Below are 26,277 nucleotides of genomic sequence, written 5' to 3'. Positions count from 1 at the left end.
GTCGCTAATACTTAATAAAAAGAGAAAAAAAGAAGCCTCTAGGGTGTGGTGTGGCAAGGCCACTTGACCTTTAACCTCCAGCTTCTTCATCCCTACGATAAGAACCATGTGTCCAGGTTCCCTCACAGCTTTGTGGTACTTACTCTCCCATATGCCAAATACAAGGGATTGTAAAAGTTATGGCCACTCTTGCTCCAATAAACCACTGATATGGGAGCAAAAAGATAGTGGCAGGGTGATCATGGTTGTCTAGCAGGTTAGAACCACTGGGGCCACCGTCAAATGCAGGCTGGTCCTCCCGTGAACTTGGCCCAAAGCTCATCTCCTGCACCTTTGGGGATGGGAGGGGGCGATGAGAGTACAGGGGACATGGGCCAGGAGAAAGGGCCCGGACACTGCTCAGCCACTGACTTGCCTGGGGCCTCAGGCAAGGCGCTCACCCCTCTGGGTCTCAGTCTGCAAAATGAAGGCGGTGCATCAGCTTTGGTTCGTTTCTATTTCCTGAGGCTGGAGGAAGGTCTAAGCTGAGCTCAGCTACTCTCCTCCACACGCATTCCATTTGAGCCAAACTTTGTCCTCATGCTTTTTGGTCAACAATGTATAACCCAGATTCTGTGGTTTTATAAACAAAGAGCCAGGCAAGCTTGGGTTCAAGAACCAGCCCCACCGCTTACCAACTGAGTGACCCTTGGCAGGTTGTACCAACCTCCCTGAGCCTCTATTTTCTCACCTGTAAAGTGGGGGTGAGAACGCAGATCTCTTAGCTGAGGAATGGTGTAACGGGCGAGCCACTGGGATGCGCCCAGGTGCCGCAGGTCCTTAGCACGTGACAGGCCCCCTCCTCCCTTCTCTCGGGCCACTGCACAAAGTTAGGATGCCTTCCACCTGTGCACCTGTTTTAAGCAGGCCTCGTGTATTTGTTCATTTATTCAACACACATTTATTGAGCACCTACAATATACCAAAAGCTAGCTCTCTGTGAGCGCTAATCTCAAGTGCTTGAGATTTGACCTTACGGAAGGGCAGCCTTCAGGTCGTGCATCAGTCTCCACGTCTGACTACGATCACTTTGAACTGGAGCCTATCCTGAACACTTCCACGATATTGCACGTCCGGTTCCTTCCCTCTCAGCACACGTTCAGACATCCCTGCCTGCACAGCCTTCCCTGCCACCGCGAGTGACTGCAAGGAGTCTCGAAACGGGGTGACTTCGTATATATACACATGCTTTGCTTTAACCTGGAAAACGTCTACCCTGAGGCAGACCTCTCCAGGGCAGAGGTAGAAACTATCAAGGCAAAAACATCAGAAAGTCCAAATTCTCTGAAACATCTCCCTGGTGAAAATGGCTGGTCTGCATCCTACAGGTCCCTCACTCCTGTCTTCCCCCTTAGCCTTCTTCTCTTCCATGTTCCCAGGGCAAGTCAGCCTCTTCTCCAATTGCCATGAACAACTCCAAGTGTGAAGCACAGAGCTTCAAGAAGCAGCGTGTTCTGGAGACCAGAGGACACACTGTGCTGTGAGGTATACTCTGTACTCTGGTTTCCTTCATTCTTTCAACAACTGTTTAATGAGCACTTACTACGTGCCAGGCTCTGCTCTAAGTGCTGGTGTTCTCTGCAAAGAACAAAACAGGAAAAGTCCCTGCCCTCAGGGAGCTTTCATTTGAGTGGAGGAGACAGATACTAAACAAATTAACATAGAACTATGTAAGTTCCGGTAGTTGATAAAGTTCCAGTAAAAGAAGAAAACTAAATCAGGGTGAGTGATAGTGAAGAGGAGAGCATGCTGTTTGAGCTACTGTAATTGGGAAGATGTTTTTGAAGAGATGCCACTGCAGCAGAGAACTCAGTGAAGTGAGGGCGTGGGGCCAGGCAGATACCTGGGGGAAGAGCCTTCCAGGCAGAGCAGCAGGTGCAAAGGCCCGAGGGTGACATGTGCCGGGAGCATTCCACCATTCACTAGTTGAGTCAGATCCTGCCCACTGGGACTCAGTCCCAGATCACCCTTTTAGAATCTCTCCTGGGTCCCTGGGGCTAGAAGCCCGCAGACCACAGTCCCAGGACTCCGTGCTAGCCCACTCCTGCTAGAGTCCACCCATAAGAGGCACTGATGTGCACCGAAGATAGGAGGAAAAAGACTTTCTTCTGCATCTGGTTGAACCTCTGGCACCGTGAGTGGTGGCAGCTCCTGCTCAGTCTCAGAGACAGAAGCTCTTGTATCCTCACTGGCGATGACACCCGCCACATTCCTGCCAGCAGCTCTAGCATCTGCTCTGCAGCGGAGATGGGCTGCCTGTGGATTCAGCGAGGAGGGAGGACTTGGGCTCGAGCCTGAGTGGTGACTCTGGGGGACCCAGCCTGCTCCCCTGCCCCAGCGCCTTGGCAACCATGTCCTGAATTCCATGCCTCTCTGTCTGAAATGTTATTCCTATTATTCCTGTGTCCTGAGGGTGACATTGACCAGTGTATCGACCTGCTCAGGGACCATGACGTCATCTCCCTGAATCTCTCTGAGTCTTAGTCTCCTCATCTGTATAATAAGGAGTAGAAACTTTGTAGGCCTTTTTTTGGGTGAGGCTTAAAGCAATGGATGCAGTATACATACCTCTGTTAGTTTCCCATGGCTGTTGTAACAAATTACCACAAACTTGGTGGCTTAAAACAATGCAAAGTATCATCTTACAGTTCTGGGGGTCAAAATCTGAAAAGGGTCTCACTAGACTGCAAGCAAGGTGTTGTCAGGGCTGAGTTCCTTCTGGAGGCTCTAGGGAAGCATCCACGCCTTGCCTTTTCTGGCTGAGGCTGTCTGCTTTCCTTGGCTCATGGCCCCTTCCTCCATCTTCAAAGCCAGCAACCTTGTGCCAAAACCTTCCCATACAGGTGTCTGTGGGCTCTCTCTCTTCTGCCTTCCTTTTCCACTTATAAGCATCCTTGTGATTACACTGGGCCCACGTGGATAACCCAGGATAATCTCTGCATCTCAAAGTCAGTCGACTAGCAACCTTCATTCCACCTGCATTCTTAATTCCCCTGCCACGTAACTTAACCTGTTCATAGGTTCTAGGAAGTAGGATGTGGACACCTTCTGGAGGTGGGGGGATCATTATTCTCCCTCCCACACTAGCACACAATAGAAACTCACATGACAGAAACCATTTTGAGCCCATTTTATTTCGTGCCATCTCACTGCCCCTTGGGTGACAGGACACTCCAGCAATGGCATCTGTGACCACCCTGTAGTGTGAGCCCATGAGTGGTAGCAGACACTGGGTGCCTGTTCTCCAGGAGCCCTGGGCCCAACCCGAGATCCTGCCCCAATGTGCCAGATCCTGACCACGGAGCCTGCAGCTGGACCAGCCTATAGAAAGTAACTCGTCCGTCCTGATTACACAGGTGGGGAAACCACAGCCCAGAGAAGCAGCACATCAGGACCAGGGCTCCTGATGCCAGCAAGGGTGTAACACCGGATTCTGGGGTCTCTCTTGGTGCCTGCTGTCTATAAGGGCTTGACAAGACTGATACGCAAGAAATAATTAGCACGGATGCTCAGAGGATGCACCTGCTGTTCCAGGAGTCACACGGCCGACCATTCCTAGCTGCATCTCCCCTGCAGACCGCCCAGGCAAAGCTGATGAGTCCCGGAGCCCAGGTCTGGGACTTAAAAGTCTCTATTTCACTGCTTCCGGCAGGGAGCTCCGTGGCTCATAAAATATTAAAAAGGACATCGTTGCTATCTCATTAAACACCCAGTGTACGAAGAACGAGTTCTGGGATATCTGGGGATCTGTTTGGGGACGTGTTCTGTGCCCACCAAGCACATTCGTGAATTCTGGCAGGTTCTTCATCTCTGAGTCCCGAGAGTGGGTAAATGTCTTCTGCTGCCCCCTCCTAGAAAATGGGGAGATTCTTGTAGAACCCTCAGCATTAGGGCCCCGTGAGACACGAGATGACAGGTAACTGGCAAGAATCTCCCTCTGGGAGTCAGGGGCCCCGGCATTTGAGCCCCTGCTCCATGGACGGTCAGGTGGGGGGGGGATGGTGAATCCCAAACCCCTCTGGGTTGAGTTGCTTGGCTGTGGGAAGGGGAGGCCAAGCTGCCTTCTCCCTGCCCAGGAATTTGGTGAGACTGACTATTTTTAATGACTTTCACAGGTGAATGCTCTTCAACAGCTTGGACCACGCTTTCAAGTCCTTGATTTTTTTTTCTTACCTATTCGGCACGCAGCCAAGTGGAAGTCTATGTTGGATGCCGGGGAAGGGGGAAGGTAAGGCGGGTGGTGCTCAGCACTCAAGGAGATGCGGTCCCTGCCAGGGAGAGTGACATAAACAGCAGGTGATTCCAGAGTGTCACCAGTACCAGGGTGAGATGACTAGGGGAGTGAGGGACAGGGTAGGGCTGAAGGATGGGGTAGGGCTCAGTGTCGTGTGTCGACTTGGCTGGGCCACAGAAGGCAGATATTTGGTCAAACACCAGTTTAGCTGAGGATGACATTTACATCAGTAGACTTGGAGTAAAGCAGACGGTTCTCTGGAATGTGGGTGGGCCTCACCCAATCAGGTGAAGGCCTGAAGAAGTAATGACTAAGGTCCCTGAGGAAGAGGGAGCACTGCCACCAGACGGCCTCCACACTCGAGCTGCAGCATCAGGTCTTCCCTGGGTCTCCAGCGCCCACCATCACATGTGCCAGTTTCTCAAACTAAATCTCTCTCTCTCCCCCTCTACACACACACACACACACACACACACACACACACACACACACACACACACACCATATTGGCTCTGTTCCTCTGGAGAGCCCTGACTAGTACAGGGGCCACCCTGACCACCTTGGGACCCCAGGGAAGACGTCATTCTGTCTCACTCCTCCTCTGAGTGCGCTGTTCTAGAGGCGCGTGGCCTACCACACAGTGGCGGCAGGAGGACGTGCTCACAGACCCCCGACTACAGGGCTGGACCTGACCAAGGGCCACAGCCCCTGTGCTCTGTAATCCCTCACCCCGGGTGTCCAGGCCAGGCTGTGGGGGGCAGCTCACAGCCACTGGCGGAACACAGCCAGGGAGCAAAGGCAGCCTTTTTCCTGGGACACACACAGGGCTCCTCTGGGGCTGACCTTGGCTGGAGGACATGCCAGGGCCTTGCTGAACCTTCCCTGTCCTGTGCAGCACCTAGACCCTTCTGCCCCAGCCCTGTCCCTCTCTTCTCCACCGGGGGTTGGGCTGGTCCCATGTCTGTGATCTCTTCACCTCCCCTGGTCCCTCCACATTCCCTTCACACGCACTTATGCCAGTAAGTTCCTGCCCACTGGTCCACCTAGTGTCCGCTTCTTATAGGACCCCGACTAACAGTTGGCAGCCCAAACACTGAATTCAGAACCCCTCAGTGGGCTGCACTGAGCTTCCTGGAATAAGTAGGAATAAGCTGGGCAAGAAGGAAGGACAAGCATCTTCAACAAGGCGGCCATCTCCTGGCCTCTCCACAGCCCTTTGAGAGAGGCCTGGTATTACAAGATGACATGGAAGGTCTTCCCAAGGCCCAGGACCTCTCTGCCTGACCCCAAGTTCTCGGCTGTGTCCAGGATGCTCATGGCCTGTATGGGCAGTTGTTTCCTTCCCTTCCTGGACAAGGACCTACTTGATAAAAAACAAGTGTTTGTTGACTGACTATTTTGGCCACATGATTATAATGACCACAGCTGATGTTGCTACAGTGTTTTTGCACACTGCAAAGTATTCTCACATCCATGATCTTATTTCATCATCCTTCTGGTCCCTCGAGATAGGCATTTGTGCTATTCCCATTTCACAGATGAGAAAACTGAGCCTCATCTGAGGTGATGGGCATCTTGCCTGGGCTCACAGGGCTATCATGTGGAGAAGCAGAGGCTGGAACCCCAGAGGCTGGGCTGCTGCTTTGGAGCCCACATATCATGGCTTCCAAAGAGCCTGGGAGCATCAAATAGCAGCAGTGATGTTACCGGTATAAAGAAGGAAAGAAAAGTGTGTAAACTTAACGGCTGACACCAGAATGTCTCTCAAGGAAAGAACTGTCTTCACTGAGAAAAATATTTTGATAAGTGCCTGGAGTAGGAGGGTTTGCTGAACATTTGCATGGCGGCTGGCTCCAGCCTCAGAAGGGAGGGAAGCTGCTCCACACACTAGAAGGAGAAGAAATTGGAGCTCAGGGGCCCTCTGAGCAGGCGGAGAGGACGAGCAGAGATAAGAGGGGAAAACAGAGGCTGGTGAGAGGCAGGAAGTCAGGCACCTTGGGTAGCGCGCCCCTCCGGAAACCCTCCAGTGATCCTGTGGGCGTGACTGCTGCTGTGCGTCTGAGGAAACCAAAGTAGGTGCTGAAGTTCAAGTTGGGGTTATTAGGCTATAAGACAGGGCAGCATGCAAGAATGCTGGTACCCAAGACAGCTCGAAGCCCAGAAATGCTCAGGACTTCAGAGACATTTGAAGAAGCCTTTGAATATCCCTGTGCTGTGGAATTGAGGGGACAGGAAATTCCTCCCAGCACTGAGGGGCACACGGACCCCCAGCAGACCCGGGGGCTGCACAAGGATGGCACCGACCACAGGCACAATGTAGAAAACATCTTTTGCTTTGCTGGAACCCTCTGTGATTCTCTAAATTTAAAGTGAGTGTAAAATAACAAATGTTGGCGAGCGTGTGGAAAAAAGGGCACCCTCGTACACTGTTGGTGGGAATGTAAATCGGCGTAGCCATCGTGGAAAATCATATGGAGGCTTCTCAAAAAACTAAAAATAGAACTACCATATGACCCAGCAATCCCACTCCTGGGTATATATCTGAAAAAAAACAAAAACCCTAATTCGAAAAGATACATGCACCCCAATGTTCCTAGCAGCATTATTTACGATAGTCAAGGTATGGAAGCAACCTACGTGTCCATCGACAGATGAATAGATAAGGAAGATGTGCTATATACATACAATGGAATACTACTCAGCCATAGAAAAGGCTGAAATTTTGCCATTTGCAGCAACACGGATGGACTTGGCGGGTATTATGCTAAGTGAAATAAGTCAGACAAAGACAAATACTGTATGATCTCACTTATATGTGGAATCTAAAAAGTACAACAAACTAGTGAATAAAACAAAAAAGAAGCAGATTCACAGATATAGAGAACAAGCTAGTGGTTCCCAGTGGGGAAGGGGCCTTAAAGGGGTGGGAGAGGGTGAGGTACAAACTATTAGGTGTAAGATAGGCTACAGGGATGTACTGTACAACACAGGGAATAGAGCCAATATTTTGTAATAACTTTTAATGGAGTGTAACCTTTAAAAAATTGCATAAAAAATTGAAAAAGTAATCTATGCAAGAAATTAAAAAACAAAAATATAAAGTGAGTGCAAGTCGCTAACTCTCAGTCTCTCGCTCTTTGGAATGGAGATGTGCCTTTGTGCTCTGGGAGCTTGGGGCTTTTACAGGGTGGTTTCTGAGCTGTGTTTTGCTGCTGCTGTGGACCCTTGGGTGTTTTGTAGGAAGGTGCCTGTCTCCCTGGACTGCTGGTCCTTTGCTCTGCAGCCTGTCCCATCAGCGGGCTCTCCAGCCGGGGAATGCGGAGCCCTGGGAGACAGCTCGTCCAGGGGCAAAGTGGGGAGACGCTCAGAGGTCACTCATCGCTGCACCGTAAAAGTGAAAGCGGAGTGACAACAGGGGAGGGCCCTGGTCTTCCAGGAGCAAGTGACTGTGCTGGTGGGGGCAGAGATAAGACCTCAGAGGGACTGCATCTCCTCCTCCTTCAGCCACATCCCTCTGCTGGGTCCAGGAGATGGCGCCATCTTTCTAGTTGGCAAGTGTGAGCCCAGGGCACTAAATGGCCCCCTTCTCTCTTTGGTGTCTCCAGGTGGACACAGTGTGGCTGTAAGCTTCTAGGCAAGAGGAGGGCCTGGGAGGGGCTGACCACCCCAGGGCTTCCTTCGGTTGGTACCTTGGTACCTTGGGTGACCACCTGGGTACTTGGCTTGGGTTTTGGTGGATGCATTTGGGGAGCAGGAAGCTTCAAGAGGACCAGCTCACCTTGCACATCCTCCCTTATCAAGAGCCCACCCAGCACAGAGCACAGCAGAAATCTCTATCCAGGCCTGCCTTCTTCCCTTCCTGTCCTACTTATCTCTATTCTTTCCACACTTTTGTGATCACATGGATTTATTTTATGTTCTATTTTTTCCCCACTGAGCATTATGTACGAAGCATGCTTTCATCAGGCTACAATCATCTTATAACTGTTTGTTACATAAGTGAATCAAGTTGGCTTGGGGATAGGATTTTTAGTTTCGAATACAGATGTGCAACGACTGACTTAACTGTTCTCTGATGCAATCAACGCATATCTGGAGTTCAACTCTGGCTCAAATATAGAAAATCATCATATGGCAGTGGACATTTTTCTGGCCCTTAAACCTAGCAACCAATGGATCAATTATTTTTTGCTTATTTTACTTGTCTCTATGTACATGCTGTGTCTTACAATTAGAAATACACTTAAACATACACCAAAGGCATCACACTGCCCTCTAGTGAATTCAGGACTGGAGTGAGGCAAACTGAGTTTGAACCTCATTTCTGTCTCTACTGGCCATGGGACTGCAGGCAAGGGGCTCAACTTCTGAGTGTTGATTTCCTCTCTGAAGTCTCTGAGGTTCTGGAGACTTGTGATATTGGAGACAATGAAAGCAGGGCACTGGGCATGGAGCAGGCGCTCGATATATTATAGCAAGAAAATGGTGTATTGGAAAGAAAAAGCTTTAAAAGCTTCATGCTCAAAGCCCTTTCACTCAGTTATTTGTTATAAATGAAAATCAGAATGTCCAACAATTTTGAGAATTCAAGTAAAAAAATGTTTAAACTACATTTAAAATGCAGGTAAAGTCATATTTCAACTGGAACTGATTTTCCTTACTTAATGTGATGTCTGAATTTCCTGTGCTGCTCTAATAAATCACCACAAATAAATCACCACTAGGTTTAAATCAGTACAAACTTATTTGACAGTTCTGGAGGTCAGAGGTCCAAAATGGGTCTCACTGGGCCAAAATCAAGGTGTCATCAGGGCTCTGCTCCTCCTGGGGGCTCTAGAGGATGGTCTGTTCCCTGGCGTTTTCCAGCTGCTAGATGCTTCCTGCATTGCCTTGGCTCCTGGCCCCTTCCTTCACCTTCAAAGCCAGCAGCACAGTATCTTCAACCTGTCTCTGACTCTTAACACTTGCTTCTGTTCTCACAGCTCCTTCTCTGACCCTGACTCTCCTCCTCCCTCTTTCACTTATAAGAAGACTTGTGATTACATTGGGTTCATCCAGATAATCCGAGATAATTTTCCCTACCTCAAGACCCTTAAATTAATCACATCGGCAAAGTCCCTCATGCCATGCAAGGTGACATTCACAGGTTCTGAAAATTAGGAGGTGGACATACTTGGAGGCCATTATTCTTCTGACCATACATGATAATATAAAAACAATAATAAGAAAACATGTTTAAGGCACAAACATGGGGGGTGGTGGATAAAAGCAGCCTCATAGATAAATCCACATGATTGTCCCCCCCCCTGTAAACATGATGGAAATGTCATGGAAAAAGACAGGAAAAGCTCAGGTATAAATGACGATTGATTTTTTAGAGAGTTGTGGGTGATTTTTCCCCAACATTAAACAAATTCTCCATTCCCAGAGCAAAAGATTTCAAATCACTTTATCCATAGAATCCCTTTCTTCAAATGCAAGGTCATGCAGATATTCACATGGCAAAAGCAGACAATCTCCTTTTGATGTGCACAATCCTTTACAGTTTGCAAAGCCCTCCTCCCACAAACACCACTGTACTTGAACTTGTCTACCTTACCCAGAGGCAGGACAGTTGTGATATTTCTTCTCAGGAATCAGGAAACCAAGGCCTAGCGGACATTGGTGGGCCTAGAGGGTCTTGATTAAGCTGGACCTTCTGGCTACTTCCAGTGGTTCTTCCCATTCCTGCCTAGTGCTCAGACACCTCCACAAGTGAGAACTCCCCGCCTCCATAAGTGGCCTATTCCATTCCTGCATCTCCTCTCTCACGGTGAATCAAGATCTTCCTCGCTGTGGCTTCTCCCATTTGGCTCTCAATCTATCATCCCAAATAAGGCTGCTCTCTCTTCCCCTTGACAGCTTGTCAATGGTTTGGTCATGCCCCTGGGTCTTTTCTTCCTTAGATGGAACTTGGAGAAGGTGGAGGCAGCTGTGATGGCAGCCCTCTTGAGCCATGAGTGGGAAGGAGATTGGGGGGGTGGAGGAGACTCACATCATGGTGAGTCCTTTAGGGCAGAGACCTGAGACCTCTAGTTTGTACCTGCTCTTGCTCTGCTACCCCATGGAGGGTCCATGCAGGTCCAAGGGCCTGGACCTCCAACCTGGCCATCCTCAGGAATCTCTGTTCTTTTTGAAGACAGGTGTTGCAATGGTTTGGGAAAAGCTTGTATTTTCAATGCACCTCTAGCATGAATCCACTGGAATATACTTTATTCTTGCCTTAATAAAAACCAGACTCCTTGTGACCAAGGTAACGTACTTTAGCCCTTAGCACAAAAGGGAACGAAGTCAGCGTCTCTCCTAAGGGCCATTGTTGGGGTCCACTTCTGTCCATCTGGCATGTGACCTTGCCTCCTGAATGTTTCTGCCCAGCTCTGGACTGCAGAGCAGTCCCTTAATCCAGCTCAGGCCGCCGAGGCAGTTGCCCAGAGCATCCACGGACAAGGGGCACGATGGCATCCCCTAAGGCGCAAAGGCAGCACTGGAGATGTAATGATATGCAGACCAGAATGTGGTTGACAGTCCTCGTGGGGTGGGAGTGAGACTACCGTGGGCGTGTTCAGGAATGACAGATGAAGGCAGCTCCCACTAAATTCAGGGCTTTTACTTGGCTCACTGGGTGCAGGTAGCTCATTACCAGAGCTCACGCGGCCTCACCTCTAAATATGCCTCAAATGGCTGTTTAAGCAGCGCCATCTTGAAGGAGTCGTGAGTTATCAGCCTCCAGAGCGCACGAAATGCCTCAGTCTGGCTGGTCCCAGCCAGTGGGTACTTGAGTTCCTTTCTTTCCAGACTGTGGCAGAGCCTGCTGGTGGCCAGATGCTATTATTCATTCTCCCCCTCCACCTTAGGAGCAGGCCCTGACTTTCTGTGACAACATTGCACTAAAGGACTATATTTTCCAGCCTCCTTGGCAGTTAAGAGAGGAAACATGATCACATTCTGACCAAAGAGACCTAGCAGATACATGTGAGCCTTCAAGGAGACTTATTAAAATAGAAGGGCAAGTAATCCCTCCTTCTCACCCTGCTCCTCTTGGCTGGAAAGCAGATATGATGGCAGCCACTTTGGACCATGAGGCAACCTTCTGGGAATCTAGAGATGAAGGGCTCGAGGCAGATGGAAAGATGAAAGGAACAAGGTCCCTGACACCATGAAGAATTGTAACAGCCTTAGTCTGCCTACCTTCAACCTTTTCTTATGTGAGAGAGAGAAATAAACTTCTATTTTAAGACACTATCGTTTGGGTTTTCTATCATAAGGTGGCTGACTTGAATCCTGATATGTACACCTTTCTCTCAAAAAAACCAAACCAAAACAAAACAAAAACCAAAGAAACAAACAAACTTCCCCTGATTATGATGTCAACCAAAATTACAATAGCAGCCAATAACGGACAGTCTTCTTTTTCTAGTCAGGCCAGGGTCTAGCCAGTAACTGGCTTCTAAATGCCATAGAAATACATTCCCTCCCAGCCACAAAACAACAGCAATAAAAAGAATTGCTTTTTTATTTATCTGGGGATTGAGGTCTGAGCTCTCTGCCAAGTCTACATGCCTGATCGGGGTCTGGCGACAAAAATACAGACCGTGGGGGCTGGGATGCCAAAGCATTACTGGGAAGGAGCATCCAGAGGTATCATTCCTTCACGGTGATGAGCATATATTACTTTTTTCTCTTGCCTGTATCTTTTTCTTGAAGCCATCCTCCTGTACACTCTATAATTCTACTAGAGATGTCAATCAAACCTTGCAGCCCTCCATCCCCCAATCACCAGACTGGATAGTAACCCAGACTGGTCAATTCTGGGAATTCCCATCAGGGAATTCTAACTCCCGGGGCAGTGATTGGTTCAAGCATAGCCATGTGACCCAGGAAGGGTCAATTAGAATTATTTCCTTCAGGGATTGAGATGTGTGCTATGTGAAAGGGAATCTCTCTCCTTCTAAAACAGTGTTTAAAAGTTGGAACTGCTCAAGACTGTCTTGATGCCAAATGGAGAAAACCCGTCTAAGAATGAAGCCAATGAAATCCTAAGAATGTCTAGGAGTTGTTGAGAGAGGGCCAGTACCTTGATGACTTAGTTTAATCTCCTGGATCCCACCATGCCTAAGGAAATCCAGCCTTCTCTATCCCTATTATAAGGCAGAACACATATGGCTCACTTCTGATATTACTTTCCTCCTGGTGGGGCATTTCATTAAGGTACCATTCTTTCCGCCCTCTCTGCCCACCCCTCACTCACTGGTCCCCAGAAACGAGAAGGGACTTAGCTCATTGGTAAGTTGGGGAGAGAAACGGCCCACACAGCTTAGTTCCTCCCTTTAATTTTGAGATCTCTCTGGTTGGAGGAGAACACAGTCTTTTCTTCCATGTTCTGCATTTTTCAGGGGTGGGCCCTGTTGGGAGCCCATGAGTACCGTCTTATGAGGCTCTCCTGGCCATCAGACCGAAAGCCAATTTGCCAAGTGGCCTTTCTTTATCCAAACTAAAAATGACATTTTTGTTGCATCTCCTCCACTTCTGCATCCATCTCTCAATTGGTGTCAAACTTGAGCCAGGAAGAAGAGTGGTAACTATTGGTGCCCTCAAATCCCATTCCTAGGGACATGTGTTAAAAGTTCCCCTCTTGCTTATGTTGTTTTTTTTTAATAGTATTTTTTTAAATTAATTAATTATTTATTTATTTTTGGCTGTGTTGGGCCTTCATTGCTGCACGAGGGCTTTCTCTAGTTGCGGTGAGCGGGGCCTACTCTTTGTTGCGGTCCACGGGCTTCTCATTGCAGTGGCTTCTCTTGTTGCAGAGCACAGGCTCTAGGCATGCGGGCTTCAGTAGTTGTGGCACGTGGGCTCAGTAGTTGTGGCTCGAGGGCTCTAGAGCGCAGGCTCAGTAGTTGTAGCGCACTGGCTTAGTTGCTCCGCGGCATGTGGGATCTTCCTGGACCAGGGCTCAAACCCGTGTCCCCTGCATTGGCAGGCAGATTCTTAAGCACAGAGCCACCAGGGAAGCCTGCTTATGCTGTTTTGAGTTTCTGTCTCCTATAACCCAAAAGGTCCTGATAGATGCAACTTCCCTGACTCCAGTGTCCTATCACACTCCCTATGCTCATATTCCATTTCTATTCAATTAAATAAACACCATTTCTCACAGTGGAAGTTTGGGCTCTTTCCCCCATTTTTAGGTGCTGGGGACTTCTCCTCAACTGGCAAGAGGGCACAAATAAATCAGACTCAGGGCTGGAACTTAACCCCTTGCCACTCTGAACTGGGGGTGGGGAGGATGGGAAAGCCGGAAAGGGGAGTGTGTCTGCATTGTCTGCATTGATGGCCTCCATTCATTGCGTCTCTACATCTCCGTCCTTTGCGCTGTAACTGTGTAGCCCCTCCCACTCTGACTCTGGGGCTTGACCATGTGACTTTGGCCAATACTATTTTAGCTGATTCAAAGCTTGAAAAACTGCTTGTGTTTTTCGCTTCCTCTCTGGGACCTCTGTGCTTGCTGTGAGAATATGCCTGAGCTAGCCTGCTGGAGGATGAGGTACATGGAACAGAGCTGAGCCATCCTGGATCAGCTGGCTGACCACCAGATATGTGAGAGGGCTTCTGCTGAGACAAGAAGAGTTGCAAGGGCAAGCCCTATCAAGATTAACAGAGTAACTGCCATTGTCTTCAGCCAGTGAGTTCTGAGGTGGTTTGTTATGCAGCACTATTATGGTAATAGCTAACTGCTACAGGGTCCTTTCTACCAAATTACCAACAGACTGGGCAAGGTGTATCTCCCATGGTGCCAAACAAGGTGGTAGGTAATAGAGCGTGTTTTATTTATGCTCATAGGTTCCAGAGCAAGACTTTCAGAGTTCAAATCCCAGCGCTGTCATTTGCTAGCTTTGTGTCTTTGGTTAAGTTATCTCGTCCTCAGTTTTGTGTTTTTTTTTTTTGTCTTAAAATGGAAATAATAATGCAATCTACTTTCCATGGTTGTCGTGAGGGTTTAACAACCTAACACGTGTGAAGTGCTTAGAATGATATGTTCTCAATGCCGATGAGCATTGAGGAGTGTGTCTGCCTCCCTTAACTGGACGCCCCCTTCACCTCCTGGAGGGCTGGAAGACCACTTATGCTCCCCTCTCCCCACCACCTGGCAGAGCACCCAGCATAGTAAACATCCATTGTTTGCTGAATGCCTGGAGTGAACTTAGCACTTTTATTAGTATAGATGCAGGTTTCAATGTTCTATTTCAACCTAAGGCCAACATCTTTGTTCTTTTTATAAAGTGTACATGTAATATTTATCACTTTTTACAACTGGCCTTCTCTCTCACTCCCTGTTGTGCTATGAAATAAATCTTTTAAACCTTCTTTGCTGTCTGGCATTCGTATGCACTGCCCATTCCGACTGTACTTAACTGGAGCGTTTCCCAGGATTTCCTCCCCAGTGGAGCCAGATGGGCATTCTCACGTGCCAGGAGATCAAGCTGGAGGAATTGCTGTCTTCTAACAACCTATAACCCAGTTGCTTTTGGAAGTCAGATCCCATTGGCTCTTCCTCAGCTGCCTTCATTTTACTTGAGCCTCCACCATCTGACCATCAGCCTTCTTCCCTGAAGCCTGACTTTTGGATAGTTTGCCTCCCCAAGGGCCCCACGGGAAGCCCCCCTAGACCACTACCCACATGTGTCCCTCTGTGTGTGAGGGTGGTGGGAGGGAAATCACCCCTGGGTTCCCGTCCTTCTTTTGTCACTTACTGGCTGTGAGATGGGGGAGGAGCTATTAACCAGGGTCCCCTGTGGGCTTCTGGGGGAGAGGGCTCAAGTCCCATCCCCACCACCATGCTCCACAAATTTTGTGTATTTGGGCGTCTATCGAAGAAAGATCTGTCCTTTCCATCAATTTTTAAAGGCCTCTAGAAACCAGAAACCATATAACCACAGCCCTGGACAAGTCATTTCACCCCTGTAAGCCTCTGTTTCTTCATCCAAAAGACGAAAGTAATGACAGTGTTCTCTGATTTCATGTTATAGAAATGTCGTAAATGAGGAAATAGATCTGAATCACAAACTGATGGACAGACATAGGCAATTATTAATATTTCATTATGACACTTGTCAATTCAGAAAATACTTAGGTTGTTTGGATTTTAAAAGATGTTGCACAAATTATAGTGAGCTAAGGACTACATATAATTCTCAGTTTGTTCTTGGATGTGGACATTTGGGAAATTTAGATTAGAGGACAGGATATGGATAATAAGAAACTGGACAGAGTCCTCAGTGATAATGACAGCAGGTAATACTGTGGACCATATAGATATAGATATCATCTAATTTAATCCTTAACAAGCCCATGGGGGAGGCTCATATCATTTCCTTTTTACAGATGAGGATTCTGAGAATCAGAACGGTGAAAAGAATTGGTCAAGGTCAGACTGCAGAGCTGGGATGTGAAGGCAGCACTAGTTATTCCCAGCCCTCAGGCTGAACCTCGGTGCTGTCGACCAAGTCTTGTTTCATAAAACTAAACGAATGGGGATGCTATTGTTCATTCTACATCGTCTGTCTCCAGGCAAAATGATTTTGCCTTTTCCGGGCTGTAGAAATGTCTCTGATTCTGAAAGCTGTACTTTGAATCTGGCCCAGAAAGCTACACAAGATGACTGCCAAACCCCATGTGGGCCTCATGCTTCCCTCCTGTAAAATGGGTATATTTCTGTTCCCTTGCAGGGCTAACGGGAATGGTCCAGTGGGTCTTGTTGCAGAGGCCCCATGCTGGTGTGATGTGAGGGCTCATTCTGTGCTTGTATGTTCCCTTTCCTTGCATGTGAATGTTAAGATGGGAAAGCTGATCAGTAAGGAAGAGAGGAGCAGAGGGAGGGCCGGGATAGACTTAAACCACTAAGAAATATGCAGCATCTCTGGGGTTGGGACAACCCGAGAGGTGACCACAGAGAGACACTGAGCAGAGGTGAGCAGACCTGGGCCTTATCCTACTCTGTCCTGGCTTTTCCAGGCTCCCTGTTGCTAACCATAAAATTGTCACTTGCTATCTGGTTCTTCAAGGATTAAGTCACTAGCCACTGCAGTTGCTGACCTTCAACACCCCCTGAAAGGAGTTCAGGGCAAGGATCAGGAATGAGGCACTCTGCGCTCTGGGAAAAATGGGCAGAACAGGCCTTCAGACAGATATTTTCAGAAGATTTTATGAGCTGAAATTTCTTGCATGTCCTCATATCTAGAAAAGCACTAAAATCATTAACGGTGACATCTGCTCGTGACCAGCAGCAACCTTCTGCCAAAATGTGTGCTTGACTGTACGTACCCCTTTCACTGCAATCATATATACTGACACTCCCACACCGCTTCGGGGCGGTCTCTCAGAGCTATCTGAGATGCTGTCTCCCCGGCTACAGTCCTCATTTTGCCCCAAATAAAACTTAACTCACAACTCTCACGTTGTGCATTTTTTTCAGTTGACACTTTGATCTGTGTCCCCACCCTGGGCCACCCATAGCAGGCTGTTGGGAAGATGAAACAGGATAGGGGGCCCTAGGGCACCCAGCATGCCCTGCAGCGCTGACCCCTGTGAAGCGGCCAGAGCCACATGGACCAGACAAAGCGGCCCCTACCTTTCTCAGCTCCAGCCTGGTCGTGCTTCTCAAAGATCAGGTAGCGTGGGCTCTCAGGGAGAAAGGGCAGGCTCACCAGCTGGACCAAGACGGGGACGGCAATCACTCCAAACAGGTACGGCCAGGTGCTCTCCTGAAGGGAGAAGAGGAGGCTGGTGAGTGATGAGGACTTCGGTCATTATTTGCGGGCTAGGCCCCTGGGCCAGGCAGCTTCTGCTGTCTGCACAGGGTCCCTCTGCACAGTGTGAGCCCCAGGAACAAAGGCTGGGGAGGGATTGGACACTGGTTTTGTTAGGGAACCACTGACTGAAACCACCCACCTTGGCCAGGAATGATAATAACCACTTGCATGAGTTGTCTCACAACAGGAGGTCCTAAAACTAAATGGGAGAATTCGGGAGGGGCCAAAAGGAGGGAGGAGATGCCAGCCCATAATAAGTCCTGCCAACCTTCCAGAAACCCTCACGCTGGAATCCATCTTGCCTGAGAGATGCGCACACCGCCAGGAAGGACCCTGAGTCAGACCAAGTACGGGCACAAGCAAGATGATGATTGGCCAGAGACAACCCGGAAACCAACCCCGTTATCCTAAACCCTGAGACTGCGACACATGTGGCAGAGCAGTTCTCCTGGGTTCCCTTACCCTGCTGCTCTCTTCCCCGGGCGCCCCTTCCCAATAAAGTCTTTTGCTTTGTCAGCACATGTGTCTCCTTGGACAATTCATTTCCGAGTATTAGACAAGAGCTCACCTTCGGGCCCTGGAAGGGGTCCCCCTTCTGGGAACAGTTTAGCACCAGGCCCACGTGTTTGGTATCTCCATGCAGGGGGTCGGTGAATCCTCAGAGCCACCTGAGAGGTGGTTACCTTCAGGGTGACTCCGAGAAGGTGGAGTTCGGGGAAGCCAAGAGCTGGCCAACTCAGAGGCCCCTGGGGCATCAAGTCTGGCCTGAAGCGGCTCAGCTATTTCCTGGTTGTGTGGCCTTGGAAACATTCTCACGGCCCCTTGGAATCCCCTTCTCCTCACCTGGGGAATGGGGACAGCCACAGGCACCCCTCAGGCAGTCGTGAGAGTGGGATCAGACGATGCTCTCACTGTGGAGCCTGGCACCCAGTAGGTACGCAGAGGAAACTACTACTATGCGGGCGGCACCACCCAGACGCCTCCGAGGCCCGGGATATCCGACCCATCTGGCTCCTGTCAGTGAAGGGCTAGAGCTTTTCCACGTCCCCAGGGAAGTGAGGGTGGTGGGCCTTCGGGCACAGCTCGCCCCTGAGGTGGGGGAACTTTTCACTTCCCACGGCTGTGAAAGGCAAGCAGGCAACACCCACCATTCAAGAGGCATTTTGAGTCCCTTCAAGCAGCACCATTTGCCTATTATGCAGCTTAAATGCTGCACGGGGCCCATATTATTATGCTGATTAAGGCAGCATTCTTCCTGATTTTTTTTTTAAAACCCAGGTTTACAAATAAACTCTCATTGTGTCTCTGAAAGGAGAGAACATCAATAGACAGCAGTTCTGATGGGGAGAAAGAGGAAAAAAACCCAAAGTTCTCACTGTGGAATTCTTGAATGTTTCATTTCCTAAGAAAGTACAAGGAGAAAAGAAGACACATCCAGACCTAGAAAGGCTTCGCACAGGGCGAAGGTTCAGATGCCCTTGTTCCCAGTGAATTTAAGGTTCTTGTCTCCTTGCAGAAGAATTCGGAGACAAAGCAGGGAGGTTAAGAAAGTAACGCGAGAATTTATTTAAGCAACAATACGCTCTCAGAGAGGGGCAGACAGGTGAGGAGCTGCAGTCCTGGGCTTCTTTGGCAAGCCAGGGTACACAAATGAAGGCGTGGAATATTCCCTGGGGAAGGAGGAGTTTGGAGGTTGTGTTCCTTGATTTTCATCTCAGCTCCATCTTCCCAAGGGGAGGAGGGATGTTTGTCCTTATTTAGCTTAGATCAGAAGTGCCACGGTGTCGGTGCATGATGGGTACTTATCTGTAAGGCTAATTTTATTGTAATGAGAGCATAATGAACAATAAGTTACATTTGAACACAAGAGATTCCTGAATTGCCTCATCTTTCTTTGTCTGCTTCCAGGACACATCACCCAAAAGGTGTGGTTTCCTGTCAGTCTGGAGCTTCCTGCTTTTCTCTGTCTGCCCATGGACCCCCACTGTTTACAAGATGCGTGGTTTCCTGCCACCACAGGACAGGACAAAAACTGGTTAGAACCAACTAGGTCCAAGATGGCGGAAGATTCAACTTCCGGTGTACCTTAAGCCTCATTATACACTCATTGTAATACATTAGCTTGCTAAATGACACACCCATGACACCATGACAGTTCTGAGGCTAACCATAAAAGGCCAAAAAGTGGGCGGTGGCCCAATTCCTGGAAATCCCCGCCCCTTCCCCCAAAATAGTTGGAATAATCCTCCGACTCATTAGCCTATGAAATTACCCAGTCCATTAAAACTAACCAAGCCATATTTTGAGGCTTCTCGCCTTCTGAGACGGCCCACACTCTGTCTGTGGAGTGTGTTTCTCTCTAAATAAATCCACTGCTAACCTATCACTTTGTCTCTCACTGAATTCTTTCTGCAATGAAACATCAAGAACCTGAGCTTCATTAAGCCCTGGGACCAGGTGTGTGATCTCAATTAAAAGACCATGGGGGCTTCCCTGGTGGCGCAGTGGTTGAGAATCTGCCTGCCAGTGCAGGGGGACACGGGTTGGAGCCCTGGTCTGGGAAGATCCCACATGCCGCGGAGCAACGAAGCCCGTGCGCCACAGCTACTGAGCCTGCGCGTCTGGAGCCTGTGCCCTGCAACAAGAGAGGCCGCGATAGTGAGAGGCCCGTGCACCGCGATGAAGAGTGGCCCCCGCTTGCCACAACTACAGAAAGCACTCGCACAGAAACGAAGACCCAACACAGCCATAAATAAATAAATTAATTAATTAATTAAAAAAAAAAAAAGACCGTGGGTTCAGGTCCCAATCTGAGGTGCACGGTTTCACCACTAGATGGAAACTGCTGACCATCAGCAGGCAGACCCCAGACTGACCATCAACATATAGACCCCCAGGCTGGTTGGAGCCAGAAGACCGACATCTAGATTCCTGAACCATCACCCTGTTGCCTCACCATCAAACAATCAGAGAATTGCATACAAGCTGATCAGGCACCCTGTGACCCCCTCCCTCACAATGTCTTTAAAAACCCTTCCCTGAAAGCCATCTGGGAGTTTGGGTCTTTTGAGCAGGAACTGCCTGTTGTCCTTGCTTGGTGCCCTGCAATAAATGCTATACTTTCCTTCACCACAACACGGTGCAGTACACTGCCTTTGCTGCATATCAGGCAAGTGGCCCTGAGGGGCTGGGAGCAGAGAGGGAATGCTGATGGGTGTGGGGTTACCTTTTGGGGTGTGAAATAAAATTCATATTTTATGGCAAAACAAGAAAAATGTAAAATATAAAATTTTCCCTGCTCTTTGGCTCCCGCCCTCTACTGTGCATTGTGTATCTGCATTAAGCATCCACCAAACCTCCCCCATCAGCAGCAATACCTGCTCAACCATAAAGAGGAACAGTCCCAGTCCGCTTGCATCAACAAGACAACTCCTTAAAGACAACATTCCTTCTTGATCTTGGAAGGGGCCATGATGACACTTGGATCTGGAATGTGTAAATGGTCAATAAAGCGTCATTTAATGTACACCCCTCTGTCTCCAAAAACTTATATAACTGTGCCTTCATTTCTAACAGGTGCAACAGTTCTTGGAGCTTTCTGAGGTGCTCTTCCTGGGTAATAATCCTCAAATTTGGCTGGAATATAATTTTCCATTTTTTTCTTAGATCGACTGATTAATTTTTTATCAACAGGGGTGATGTAAATATTCTGGAATTAGAAAGGAGTAATGCTTGCACAACATTGCGAGTATACTAAAAACCACTTTTAAATGATGAATTTTATGGTATGGGAGTTATATCAGAATTTTTAAAAAAGATAATGGACATCACAAAGGAGATGAGAAACCACCTCACACCACAGGGCGCACATCACAAAGTGGATGTGAAACCACCTCACACCACAGGGCCCACATCACAAACTGGATGAGAAAACACCTCACACCACAGGGCGCACATCACAAAGGGGATGACCAAACACCTCACACCACAGGGCCCACATCACAAACGGGATAAGAAACCACCTCACACCACAGGGCCCACATCACAAAAGGGATGAGAAACCACCTCACACCACAGGGCCCACATCACAAAGGGGATGAGAAACCACCTCACACCAAACGGCCCACATCACAAAAGGGATGACCAACCACCTAACACCACAGGGCGCACATCACAAAGGGGATGAGAAACCACCTCACACCACAGGGCCCACATCACAAAGGGGATGAGAAACCACCTCACACCACAGGGCCCACATCACAAAGGGGATGAGAAACCACCTCACACCACAGGGCCACTATCACAAAGGGGATGAGAAACCACCTCACACCACAGGGCCCTCATCACAAAGGGGATGAGAAGCCACAACACACCACAGGGCCCACATCACAAAGGGGATGAGAAACCACCTCACACCACAGGGCCCACATCACAAAGGGGATGAGAAACCACCTCACACCAAACGGTCCCTATCACAAAAGGGATGACCAACCACCTCACACCACAGGGCCCTCATCACAAAGGGGATGAGAAACCACCTCACACCACAGGGCTCTCATCACAAAGGGGATGAGAAACCACCTCACACCACAGGGCTCTCATCACAAAGGGATGAAAAAACACCTCACACCAAACGGGCCACATCACAAAGGGGATGAGAAACCACCTCACACCACAGGGCCCTCATCACAAAGGAGATGAGAAACCACCTCACACCACAGGGCCCACATCACAAAGGGGATGAGAAACCACCTCACACAACAGGGCCCACATCACAAACCAGATGAGAAACCACCTCCCACCACAGGGCCCACATCACAAAGGGGATGAGAAACCACCTCACACCACAGGGCCCACATCACAAACCAGATGAGAAACCACCTCCCACCACAGGGCCCACATCACAAAGGGGATGAGAAACCACCTCACACCACAGGGCCCACATCACAAAGGGGATGAGAAACCACCTCACACCAAACCGTCCCCATCACAAAGGGGATGAGAAACCACCTCACACCACAAGGCCCTCATCACAAAGGGGATGAGAAACCACCTCACACCACAGAGCTCTCATCGCAAAAGGGATGAGAAACCACCTCACACCACAGTGCCCTCATCACAAAGGGGATGAGAAAACACCTCACACCAAACGGCCCACATCACAAAGGGGATGAGAAACCACGTCAAACCACAGGGCCCTCATCAAAAAGGGGATGAGAAACACCTCACACCACAGGGCCCACATCACAAAGGGGATGAGAAACCACCTCAAACCACAGGGTGCACATCACAAAGGGGATGATACAACACCTCACAACACAGGGCGCACATCACAAAGGGGATGAGAAACCACCTCACACCACAGGGCCCTCATCACAGAGGAGATGAGAAACCACCTCACACCACAGGGCCCACATCACAAAGGGGATGAGAAACCACCTCACACCACAGGGCCTCATCACAAAGGAGATGAGAAACCACCTCACACCACAGGGCCCACATCACAAAGGGGATGAGAAACCACCTCACACCACAGGGCCCACATCACAAACGGATGAGAAACCACCTCCCACCACAGGGCCCACATCACAAAGGGGATGAGAAACCACCTCACACCACAGGGCCCACATCACAAACCAGATGAGAAACCACCTCCCACCACAGGGCCCACATCACAAAGGGGATGAGAAACCACCTCACACCACAGGGCCCACATCACAAAGGGGATGAGAAACCACCTCACACCACAGGGCCCACATCACAAACCAGATGAGAAACCACCTCACACCACAGGGCGCACATCACAAAGGGGATGAGACAACCACCTCACACCACAGGGCCCTACATCACAAAGGGGATAAGAAACCACCTCACACCACAGGGCCCTCATCACAAAGGGGATGAGAAACCACCTCACACCACAGGGCCCACATCACAAAGGGGATGAGAAACACCTCACACCACAGGGCCCTCATCACAAAGGGGATGAGAAACCACCTCCCACCACAGGGCGCACATCACAAAGGGGATGACAAACCACCTCATACCACAGGGCCCACATCACAAAGCGGATGAGAAACCACCTCACACCACAGGGCCCACATCACAAAGGGGATGAGAAACCACCTCACACCACAGGGCCCACATCAAAAACTGGATGAGAAACCACCTCACACCACAGGGCCCTCATCACAAAGGTGATGAGAAACCACCTCATACCACAGGGCCCACATCACAAAGGGGATGACCAACCATCTCACACCACAGGGCCCACATCACAAAGGGGATGAGAAACCACCTCACACCACAGGGCCCTCATTACAAAGGAGATGAGAAACCACCTCACACCACAGGGCCCACATCACAAAGGGGATGAGAAACCACCTCACACCAAACGGTCCCCATCACAAAAGGGATGACCAACCACCTCACACCACAAGGCCCTCATCACAAAGGGGATGAGAAACCACCTCACACCACAGGGCTTTCATCACAAAGGGGATGAGAAACCACCTCACACCACAGTGCCCTCATCACAAAGGGGATGAGAAAACACCTCACACCAAACGGCCCACATCACAAAGGGGATGAGAAACCACCTCACACCACAGGGCCCTCATCACAAAGGAGATGAGAAACACCTCACACCACAGGGCCCACATCACAAAGGGGATGAGAAACCACCTCAAACCACAGGGTGCACATCACAAAGGGGATGATACAACACCTCACAACACAGGGCGCACATCACAAAGGGGATGAGAAACCACCTCACACCACAGGGCCCTCATCACAAAGGGAATGAGAAACCACCTCACACCACAGGGCCCACATCACAAAGGGGATGAGAAACCACCTCACACCACAGGGCCCTCATCACAAAGGAGATGAGAAAACATCTCACACCACAGGGCCCACATCACAAAGGGGATGAGAAACCACCTCACACCACACGGCCCTCATCACAAAGGAGATGAGAAACCACCTCACACCACAGGGCCCACATCACAAAGGGGATGAGAAACCACCTCACACCACAGGGCCCACATCACAAACCAGATGAGAAACCACCTCCCACCACAGGGCCCACATCACAAAGGGGATGAGAAACCACCTCACACCACAGGGCCCACATCACAAACCAGAAGAGAAACCACCTCACACCACAGGGCGCACATCACAAAGGGGATGAGACAAAACCTCACACACAGGGCATACATCACAAAGGGGATAAGAAACTACCTCACACTACAGGGCCCTCATCACAAAGGGGATGAGAAACCACCTCACACCACAGGACCCTCATCACAAAGGGGATGAGAAACCACCTCACACCAAAGGGCCCACATCACAAAGGGGATGAGTAAACACCTCAGACCACAGGGCCCTCATCACAAAGGGGATGAGAAACCACCTCCCACCACAGGGCGCACATCACAAAGGGGATGACAAACCACCTCATACCACAGGGCCCACATCACAAAGCGGATGACAAACCAACTCACACCACAGGTCCCACATCACAAAGGGGAAGAGAAACCACCTCACACCACAGGGCCCACATCAAAAACTGGATGAGAAACCACCTCACACCACAGGGCCCTCATCACAAAGGTGATGAGAAACCACCTCATACCACAGGGCCCACATCACAAAGGGGATGACCAACCATCTCACACCACAGGGCCCACATCACAAAGGGGATGAGAAACCACCTCACACCACAGTGCCCTCATCAAAAAGGGGATGAGAAACACCTCACACCACAGTGCCCACATCACAAAGGGGATGAGAAACCACCTCACACCACAGGGCCCTCATCAAAAAGGGGATGAGAAACACCTCACACCACAGTGCCCACATCACAAAGGGGATGAGAAACCACCTCACACCACAGGGCCCTCATCAAAAAGGGGATGAGAAACACCTCACACCACAGTGCCCACATCACAAAGGAGATGAGAAACCACCTGACACCAAAAGGCCCACATCACAAAGTGGATGAGAAACCAGCTCACGACAAACGGCCCACATCACAAACTGAATGAGAAACCACCTCACACCACAGGGCCCACATCACAAAGGGGAGGAGAAACCACTTAACACCAAACGGCCCACATCACAAAGGTGATGAGAAACCAGCTCAAACCAAACGGCCCACATCACAAAGGGGATGAGAAAATATCTCACAACAAACGGCCCACATCACAAAGGGGATGAGAAACCACCTCACACCACAGGGCCCACATCACAAAGGGGAGGAGAAACCACCTCACACCACAGGGCAGACATGACAAAGGAGATGAGAAACCACCTGACACCAAACGGCCCACATCACAAATTTGATGAGAAACCACCTCACACCAAACCGCCAACATCACAAACGGTATGAGAAGACACCTCACATCACAGGGCCCTCATCATAAAGGGGATGAGAAACCACCTAACACCACAGGACGCTCATCACAAAGGGGATGAGAAACCACCTAACACCACAGGGCCCACATCACAAAGGGGATGAGAAACCACCTCACACCACAGGGCCCTCATCACATAGGGGATGAGAAACCACCTCACACCACAGGGCCCTCATCACAAAGGGGATGAGAAGCCACAACACACCACAGGGCCCACATCACAAAGGGGATGAGAAACCACCTCACACCACAGGGCCCACATCACAAAGGGGATGAGAAACCACCTCAAACCACAGGGCGCACAGTCACAAAGGGGATGATAAACCACCTCACACCACAGAGCGCACATCACAAAGGGCATGATACACCACCTCACAACTCAGGGCGCACATCACAAAGGGGATGATACACCACCTCACACCACAGGGCCCACATCACAAAGGGGATGAGAAACCACCTCACACCACAGGGCGCACATCACAAAGGGGATGAGCCACAACCTCACACCACAGGGCACACATCACAAAGGGGATGAGAAATCACCTCACACTACAGGGCGCACATCACAAAGGGGATGAGAAACCACCTCACACCACAGGGCCCACATCACAAACAGGATGAGAAACCACCTCCCACCACAGGGCCCACATCACAAAGGGGATGAGAAACCACCTCACACCACAGGGCCCACATCACAAAGGGGATGAGAAACCACCTCACACCACAGGGCCCACATCACGAG

At 49.7% G+C, this 26,277-nt stretch overlaps 1 protein-coding gene across 4 annotated transcripts in view; it reads right to left on the bottom strand.

The window, feature by feature from the left end:
• Positions 1-26,277, bottom strand: part of SLC2A9 (solute carrier family 2 member 9) — a 192,245-nt gene that overhangs the window by 102,725 nt on the left and 63,243 nt on the right. For all 4 annotated transcript variants that reach the window (XR_005020012.1, XM_036853255.1, XM_036853256.1 and 1 more), the window contains exon 6: positions 16,938-17,070. Coding sequence is in view for 3 of the 4 variants with exons in the window: in XM_036853255.1 (XP_036709150.1) it covers positions 16,938-17,070 (133 nt within the window). In the remaining variant the exon portion in view is untranslated. The remainder of the gene's footprint in view (positions 1-16,937; positions 17,071-26,277) is intronic.

This window comes from Balaenoptera musculus, chromosome 5 (genome assembly GCF_009873245.2).
Source record: "Balaenoptera musculus isolate JJ_BM4_2016_0621 chromosome 5, mBalMus1.pri.v3, whole genome shotgun sequence".
Taxonomy (NCBI): Eukaryota; Metazoa; Chordata; class Mammalia; order Artiodactyla; family Balaenopteridae; genus Balaenoptera; species Balaenoptera musculus.
Note: the sequence above shows the minus strand (reverse complement) of the source record. Positions and strands in the feature narration are given on the sequence as shown.